General features: G+C 48.1%; 1 protein-coding gene across 1 annotated transcript in view; it reads left to right on the top strand.

The window, feature by feature from the left end:
• The window catches only part of UBR4 (ubiquitin protein ligase E3 component n-recognin 4), a gene marked incomplete at its 5' end in the record, with an annotated part of 72,044 nt that overhangs the window by 40,599 nt on the left and 22,764 nt on the right, over positions 1 to 8,681 (top strand). Inside the window, 13 exons of the mRNA XM_010137285.1 lie at positions 276 to 518; positions 1,374 to 1,542; positions 2,124 to 2,268; positions 3,088 to 3,173; positions 3,501 to 3,588; positions 3,724 to 3,777; positions 3,874 to 4,013; positions 5,045 to 5,284; positions 6,407 to 6,545; positions 6,790 to 6,915; positions 7,084 to 7,212; positions 7,664 to 8,007; positions 8,246 to 8,336. Of these exons, the coding sequence (XP_010135587.1) occupies positions 276 to 518; positions 1,374 to 1,542; positions 2,124 to 2,268; positions 3,088 to 3,173; positions 3,501 to 3,588; positions 3,724 to 3,777; positions 3,874 to 4,013; positions 5,045 to 5,284; positions 6,407 to 6,545; positions 6,790 to 6,915; positions 7,084 to 7,212; positions 7,664 to 8,007; positions 8,246 to 8,336 (1,994 nt within the window). The remainder of the gene's footprint in view (positions 1 to 275; positions 519 to 1,373; positions 1,543 to 2,123; positions 2,269 to 3,087; positions 3,174 to 3,500; positions 3,589 to 3,723; positions 3,778 to 3,873; positions 4,014 to 5,044; positions 5,285 to 6,406; positions 6,546 to 6,789; positions 6,916 to 7,083; positions 7,213 to 7,663; positions 8,008 to 8,245; positions 8,337 to 8,681) is intronic.

Below are 8,681 nucleotides of genomic sequence, written 5' to 3'. Positions count from 1 at the left end.
GCAGGCGGGTGTAGTGGATAGCTGACGAGGACAGGATTTAGGAGATCTGTGTTCTCGCGCTTGCGCTGCCATTGTTCCAAGTATGTAAACTGGGATGAAACACTTTACCTGGGTGTACCCAAATGCTCTGTAGTGTAGGGACAGGAAGGTTCTGAGAGTTCGTGGGATGGTCCTGGTCATGTTCAAAGGGGTTTTTGGTTTAGATTGGGAGGTTTTTTGCCTTTTTTTTTTTTTTTTTAATTCAGGCTTCAAAGATTCTCTTCTTTTCTCTGCAGCGGTTCTCTATTTCCTCCTTCAAGTCAGCTTCCTGGTAGATGAAGGAGTGTCACCGGTTCTCCTGCAGCTGCTGTCTTGTGCTCTGTGTGGCAGTAAAGTGCTGTCTGTGGCTTCATCCTCTGGCTCATCAAGCACCTCTTCCACCTCCGCTCCTGCAGCGTCGGGCTCCGGGCAGCCAGCAACACAGAGCAAATCCTCCACTAAAAAGAGCAAGAAAGAAGAAAAGGAAAAGGAGCGAGAGGGTGAGCTGCAGCTGCACCCTGGTCCATGGTGGTTTTAGGGATGAAGTCTGCTCCTCTCAGCCTTTTGATTCAATTTAGAGAGAAGTGCTTACTTCTCGTTGTGATAAATCCCACTGCTGCCAAAGGATGATGGTTGAGGCAGACTACAGCTGCAATTAGGAGAAGAGCACTAATTTTACACAGTGAGATTGGAGAGGGGCAAAGTGAAGCAGTGCGCCCTAGGAGCTGAGGCTGAAATTCAGTTGTCTAATGGAAGTTACTCTACTGATGAAGTAGCTTTCACCTAACTTACTCGTCTGGGATTGTAGGAGATCGAAATGCTCATGGGGATTAAAAAAAGTACTGGAGATGCACACCCAGTTAGCTCTGCTCTTCAGTGGTTATGTTCAGACTTGTTTCTTCTGACTCGTGAGCTCTGTGGGAGCCAGGGCTGCTGCTTAATGGATATCCAAAGTCCTGGGAAAGTCATTAAGCTTTCCTGTAAAAGTCATGGGCGTAAATTCGCTCTTGGCTTTTCTTCAAGAGACTGTTTTGGCTTTCTCTATCAGATGATTTCCTGGGAGTCTTTTCATTGCCTGTGGTTGATGCTTTTCATTTTATCAGGTCGTGTAGCACATTTCTCACGTCCTTACCGGCAAGTTTCACAGCAGTTCTCTCCCTTGTTGGTCAGGAGTACTGGCTTATACTTTTGGAAAAGGAAAGGAGCGTTAAACTTGGTTGTAGCCTGAAACACAGTAGTTTGTCCCCACTATACGATCCTCACTATACAATCAGAAAAGAGGAAGCCAGCCTGCCCGTGAGTTACTCCATTCATCAGTTTAAGTCTCTCTTTCTCCTGCCACCTGGTGTCCCTAGGCGAGAGTTCGGGCAGCCAGGAGGATCAGCTGTGTACAGCACTGGTGAACCAGCTGAACAAGTTTGCCGATAAGGAGACCCTCATTCAGTTCCTGCGCTGCTTCTTGCTGGAGTCCAACTCATCCTCTGTGAGATGGCAGGCCCACTGCCTCGCGCTGCACATCTACAGGTGAGCTGGGAGGAGGGCCCTGGCCTGGCCTCTGCTCAGGTAGCAAGAGCTCTGTCCTTGTGTAAGAGTCCACGCCTGAGCCCCTGTCCTGAGGGCTGCTGGAGCGTGCAGATGATTGCAGCCCCTTGAATTGCTCACTCTGTTCTGCGGTTATTGGTTGGAGGTACAAGTTGTGACTTATTCATTACTGATCAACTTCAGTTATCATCTGCAAGAGGCATTTTATTTCTGTCTGCAGAATCTGGCTCCTGACATGTATGGGAGTGGGACTTTGTGGGCAGGCAGGTTTCTGAGGCAGATGCAGACTCATAGAGTTAAAAAGGTGAGAGTTATGTAGGAAAAAGGATCACTTCAGGGTGCTGAACTCCTTCAGAACTCTGTTCAGTTGCTGCAAGACAGCAGCTCTCATTTCAGGGGGTGCTAGAAAACAGCTGGCGGCAAGAAGTGATGAGATTTAACTCAGCATAGTAGTTGCCAAGTTTGAACTGTAGCATGTATTTTCCTTTTGAATAAGCTCGTGTGCCGCACAGTTTCTATTAGCTGTCTTCACAGGGCTAACTGATCCGTAATCCACTTGGCAGGAACTCTAACAAGTCCCAGCAGGAGCTGCTCCTGGACCTCATGTGGTCAATCTGGCCAGAACTTCCCGCCTATGGAAGAAAGGCTGCCCAGTTCGTGGATCTCCTGGGATACTTCTCTCTGAAAACACAGCAGACTGAGAAAAAGGTATGGCGGTGTCCTTCTGAGAAGGAGGTACAGCACCCCAGCTCCTGCTGTTCTAGGAGTTCTGTTAGTGCTCCTTTAAGATACATCTGGGACAGGTTTTCTGTCAAAAGAGCTTCTGGTGGAAATTCTTACTGTTTTCAAAATCTGAGGTCAAGGTCCTTAAAAAACCCGGGGAGTGTGGAATTTTTATTTTGCTGTTCCAGGTTTTACGGTGGGGGGTTTTTTGGTGGGGGGAATTCTTATTGTTTTCAAAATCTGAGGTCAAGGTCCTTAAAAAACCCAGGGAGTGTGGAATTTTTATTTCGCTGTTCCAGGTTTTACGGTGGGAGGTTTTTTGGTGGGGGTAGAGTGTCGGGTTTTGTTTTTTTGTTAGTTAGAGGAAAACTTCTTTCCCACAGGAAACCTCTGTGGGAAAATACATTTATCTGTTAGCTCCAGTTTATACATTTCAGCTCCTAGAAATCTTTTGTAACCACAACTTTTGAACAACGGCAGTGGTGAGATTTCTTAGGGGACCAGTGGGCTTGAGAACAAATAATTGAGATGCACTGATACTTGCAAGTGTGCGGTTAAAGAGCTGGGAATGCTGTACGCATCTGGGCAGGCATTTGCAGTGATTGGCTGACGAATAGCGCTGTTACTGCGGTGAAGGTCTAGTTTTAGGGTCTGTTACATTCCTGCGTAATGATGTAACCACATAAATTCCTGTGGGAATAGTGCGTGTGTGTCTTCTGGGGGACCTGGAGCACCACAAGATGAGAAATCTTTGTAGCAATAAAAAAAAGTTGAGAAGACAGTATTTTCCTAATTGCATTTCAGCTGAAGGAATACTCCCAAAAGGCCGTGGAGATCCTCCGCACTCAAAACCACATTCTTACCAACCACCCCAACTCCAACATTTACAAGTGAGTTACTGCTAACTTTGCTCCGCTTCTCTAAAGAGCTCTTCAGCTGCGATCCACAGGGATCCACAGGGATTCTTCTAATAAAGTGGTGGTGCAGGAAGGACCCCTCTGAGATCGCCTGCTTGCTGCAGTGGCTCTTGGGAGAGCAGCAGGTTCCTTTCTGCCACCCGAAAAACCTGACATTCTGAGTGCTATCAGCAGTAGTTTGGCTTTAGCTTCTTTACTGTCATTTTTTGGTAAATATTACAAAATATTAGGACCAGTTGGAGAATATAGATTTCAGTGGATGCCAAATGATGTATGTCGGTGTTCTTCCCCTCATTCCAGCACGCTGTCTGGGCTGGTGGAATTTGATGGCTATTACTTGGAGAGCGATCCTTGCCTCGTCTGCAACAACCCAGAGGTGCCATTCTGCGTAAGTAGCTGCTGCTCTTAAACCCTTTCTGGTTACAGAGGTCCCAGCTGGTCACAGCAGCGTGGTTTGCAGTGTTTCTAAGGTTTTTTTGGGTGTAATCACGCAGGTGTTGTGTCTCTGTTTTTGTCTTTCCAGTACATCAAGCTCTCCTCCATTAAGGTGGACACGCGGTACACCACCACTCAGCAGGTGGTGAAACTCATCGGCAGCCACACCAACCGCAAAGGGAAGGGGAAGATCGGGGGCCCCATTAAGGTGGACACGCGTTACACCACCTCTCAGCAGGTGGTGAAACTCATCGGCAGCCACACCATCAGCAAGGTGACGGTGAAGATCGGGGACCTGAAGCGAACCAAAATGGTGCGAACCATCAACCTCTACTACAACAACAGGACAGTGCAAGCCATAGTGGAGCTGAAAAACAAGTACGTTCATCCACGGGGTTTGTGAGAAAGTCTCGGAGTTTGATGTTACGGTTTGTGCTGAGGTGCCTGGCTGCTGCTTTTAGCTAACGTTCCTTCTTAGACTGCTCTTATCACTGCCAGCCTGCGATGGGTGGGATTGTTCTGAGCCCCCTACAGTAAATTGTTGAAGACAAGATCCAAGTTGCACCTAGAGCTGGAAAAACGCCTGTAAAATTTGTGTGTACAAACTTTGTACAGGCTCAGTTTTAAGTACCTAACTGAATTGTGTGGAAACGGTATCAATACCAAGAGCACCTCCTGGAGGAGCTTGACTTGGAAAGGGGTTTGGACCTTGCAGCATGTCCAGAAATGCAGAAAGTGTTAACCTGCCTCGTTTGAAGCCATGTAGTAGAATTAAAATCAGAAGTTGGATGGCCCAACTCTTGACTGCTGCTTTACCTACGAAAAATGGCTCCTCAGTCTGGAGCCAGTTCTGCTTATATGCTTTCCCTTCTTACTTCTGGAGATGTTCTCACCAGAATCAGATCTCTTCGGCTTAGGGATTAATCTGCACCCGCCGCTTATTGCTTATTTGAAGTCTTAATCCTCTGTGACATCACAAGTGGCTGCTGTGGAGAGGATTATGATGTCACAAAGAGAGGATTCTGACTTCAGGTTGAGAATAAGCAGTGGGAGCAGATGAGATCTTTAGAAATAAATATCCTGTTTTCATGCAAATGTCCTTACTAATAAAAAAATGGAGGTGAAAATCCCTAGAAAATGTCTGTAGAATTAAAGTTTTTCCATGAGGCATCAACAGCTCTTTAATCCTAAACAGTCTCTCTATGAAGGGGATAAAGGCTTAAAATGTATTTCTGGCTCCATATCATGTCAGTACAGAAGCTAAGGAAACGAATCCTAGAACTGCTCTCCATTCATCCCGTTTAAAGTAGATTTGGAGCTGAGACGGTTGCGTTTGGCTCCGCTTCATGCGTGGGCAGGGAGGGTGCTTCCCCGCTGGAAAACCACGCCGTGCGCTTTCCGTTTCCCAGGCCGGCTCGTTGGCACAAAGCGAAGAAAGTCCAGCTGACCCCAGGCCAGACGGAGGTGAAGATCGATCTGCCGCTGCCCATCGTGGCTTCGAACCTGATGATCGAATTTGCAGATTTCTATGAGAATTACCAGGCTTCCACCGAGACCCTGCAGTGCCCCCGCTGCAGCGCCTCCGTCCCAGCCAACCCGGGGGTGTGCGGGAACTGCGGCGAGAACGTGTACCAGTGCCACAAGTGCAGGTACGTCAGCCTCCCTCCTCCCCACAGAGCCAGCGCCAGGGCTTCACGGAGCCCTCGTGCTGTCGCCTGCGTTGGATGTTCAACAAAATACCCTGCTATTGAAAAGCCCGGTTGTGGTGCGTGCGGCCCCACAATCAAATTAGTCGAGAAGTATAAAACAGGCTTACAGGGATTTAATGTTAATGCAGCCTGACAAAGGGAACCTGATACGACGATGCTGGGAGAACGCACAAGTTTGAGATCAAGCCCTCTGAAGTTTAAAAAAGAAAATTCCCAGGAGAAGGTTATTTTTGGCCTCCCTCTTCAAGGGCGCGAGGCTGGAGTTCCGTCATATGATGGCGGGGGAGTTTCTCCCCAGGATCCCTGGCTCAGTGTGCAGGACGGACAGTGCTCGCCTGTCTGTTCTCAGCTTTTGTTGTACTCTCCTTGTTCAGAGCAGGGCTCAGGGCGTAATTCACTGTGCCCTAGTCGAGCTTTCACTGCAGTATAGAAATCCTTCTCTTTTGTGGTTTGTCTCCTTACCCGATACCTCTTCTCCCCTTGTGGTAGCCCCATATTCCTCTCTAATCCTCACGGGATTCAAGATGTTCAGCAGACTCTTTCCATAGATTGGTGATTGCTGCTGTATTGAAAGGTTTCCACATCCCCTCTGGAACTGTGGGAGCTGTAACTCTGTGCTGTGCTGCTCCAGCCTGCAGTGGGATAATGAGTGTCTTGTAGCTGGTCCCACTGCCACTGGGTAAAGAGTGAAAGCTATTGAAAGCCTCGACCTTACAAACCAGAATGGTTTTCTTTTATCTGGGTGCTTGGAAAGGGCACAGTGCCCTGGGCTGGCGTTCTGCTGGGGATCGTGTAGTTAAAGGAGAATCACGAGGAACCAGTTCACATCTTGTCTGCTTTTCCAGCCAGAACGTGGCCCCATTTCTGTCAGGATTTTTTTGTTGTTGTTGCCTGATCTGTAGATTTTGATTCTCATGCACCTCATGTATTTCACATGTGGTTTCCTCAGGGCGCTTTAGTAGGTTAGACATTTTAAGGGCCACCCTTTACTGAGTCCGTTCCCAGGCTCAGCTGCATTGCTAAAGCTCAGCTGCTTCCTTTGTCCTCTCTCTTGCCTTTCAGATCCATTAACTATGACGAGAAAGATCCCTTCCTCTGCAATGCCTGTGGGTTCTGTAAATACGCTCGCTTTGACTTCATGTTGTACGCCAAGCCTTGCTGTGCAGTGGATCCAATAGAAAACGAAGAAGATCGGAAAAAGGTGAGACTAATTAGCAGATTCATTAATGAAATGCTGTATCTCTTGGCCTGGTCAACAGTGTAGGGGCACCAGCGGTCCAGCCCTCAAGGGAGCACATGCAAAACAGTGCTCCTTCAAGGCATCCCTTGCTCCATCTAATAAATCATTCTTCAAATGACAATTCAGTGCTTTACAAAAGCCACAGAAGACTTGGAGGTCAGGTCTGAACATAAAATAAGAGTTTCTTGTTCTTTGTTTTTCTCAGGCAGTGACAAATATCAACACTCTCCTGGACAAGGCTGACAGAGTGTATCACCAGCTCATGGGACACCGACCGCAGCTGGAAAACCTGCTGTGTAAAGTGAACGAGGCGGCTCCCGAAAAGCCACAGGTAACGAGGGACAGATGGATCTTGCCCCGAAGCCCAGGCTGGTGGGACACTGGCCTTGAGAACTGCCAAAGGCAGCGGAAGGTGCTGGCCTCAGATGCTGTTCTGCAGTGGTTGGTTTTGTGCGGAGCCTCTGTACATGATTGCTTTTTGTTTTCCCCTCGGTTCCAGGATGAGTCTGGAAGCAGTGGAGGGATCAGTTCTACCTCAGCTAGTGTGAATAGGTACATTCTCCAGTTAGCCCAGGAGTACTGTGGTGACTGCAAGAACTCTTTCGATGAACTTTCCAAAATCATCCAGGTAAGACGTGCTTTGCTTTGAGTTGGGATCGCGCGTTTTCTTCTGTCGCCAGATACAGTGTGTGTCAGAAATAGAAGATAAGATGCTGCCATTCTGCGTTTAATGCTGTCATTGACAATAGGTATCAGCTGCCTATTTTCAGAGAAATAACAAAACAATAATTTCTGAAGCTATGTTCACCATTAATGCTATGGATTTGCCCCATTTCCAGTGTGTGTGATGTAGGCGACAAGCCTCTAAACAGGGCAGATATCTGGCAGTTAGGCTGGTATTTCTAATGGATCGCCCAAGTCTGCCATTGACATGAAAAATTTAAAGTTTTGAGATACCTGGTTAAAAATGTTTCTCCAGAAAATAAAACACACAGTGCAGATAACCTGTGAATGGGATTACCATTCCTGTGCTGCCTCGCTGTTCCACAACTTCCCTTTCTCCTGTTCTGTGTTTCCAGAAAGTGTTTGCCTCTCGAAAGGAGCTCCTGGAATACGATCTCCAGCAGAGAGAGGCAGCCACAAAGTCCTCGCGCACCACCGTCCAGCCCACGTTCACTGCCAGCCAGTATCGTGCCTTGTCTGTTCTAGGCTGTGGCCACACGTCGTCAACTAAGTGCTACGGCTGTGCCTCAGCCGTCACCGAGCACTGCATAACGCTGCTCCGGGCTTTGGCCACCAACTCTGCCATCAGGCACATCCTCGTGTCCCAGGGCCTTATCCGAGAGCTCTTTGACTACAACTTGCGCCGGGGCGCAGCCACTATGCGGGAGGAGGTGCGCCAGCTCATGTGCCTTCTGACCAGGTGAGCTCTGACTCGGTGTTGGCAGCCCTCAGACTCCCAGTAAGCCCCGCAGAGCCACATGCCTGTAAATCGCCCTCAGAAAGGAGCAGCCTCATAGGGGACATCTCTCACATCAGCAAACTGCAGGCTGTCACTGCCTACGTACATTTGTTACCATCTAAACTGAAAGCCCGGGAGCTTTTGGTATTTAGAACGAGCACAGCATAACGGTGTTCTCTCTTCTTCCTTCTGGAATTAGGGACAACCCAGAGGCCACACAGCAAATGAACGACTTGATCATCGGGAAGGTTTCTGCAGCTCTGAAGGGACACTGGGCGAATCCAGACTTGGTGAGAGACTCCAGTGTTGTCCTACGGCTTTTTTCTGCCCCTCCGCTCCTGCCGCTGTGTTCTAATCATTGTATCTTCTCTGCTACCAGGATCTGTTTGGAATACGAAAGATGTCTGTCTTTTGATAGGAATTAAGATCAATTTAAAGCACAAAATCATGTGATTTGGTACATGCCCAGGTTTCCTCAGGCAGTTCTGCCTGTCTCAGCCGTTGCTTGCAGCCCTCTCCAACGGCTTGCCAGTCTTCTCAAATGGGCATGAGATTAAATTTACTTAGATCAATGTATTTTGAGCCTGTGTTTTTTGAATATCAGAAGGTAAAACAGACCGCTGTGCCAGCAGGAC

The sequence above is a fragment of the Buceros rhinoceros genome, unplaced genomic scaffold, assembly GCF_000710305.1.
Source record: "Buceros rhinoceros silvestris isolate BGI_N320 unplaced genomic scaffold, ASM71030v1 scaffold12860, whole genome shotgun sequence".
Lineage (NCBI taxonomy): Eukaryota > Metazoa > Chordata > Aves > Bucerotiformes > Bucerotidae > Buceros > Buceros rhinoceros.
The sequence above is the reverse complement of the archived record's forward strand: the minus strand, read 5'-3'. Positions and strand labels throughout refer to the sequence as shown.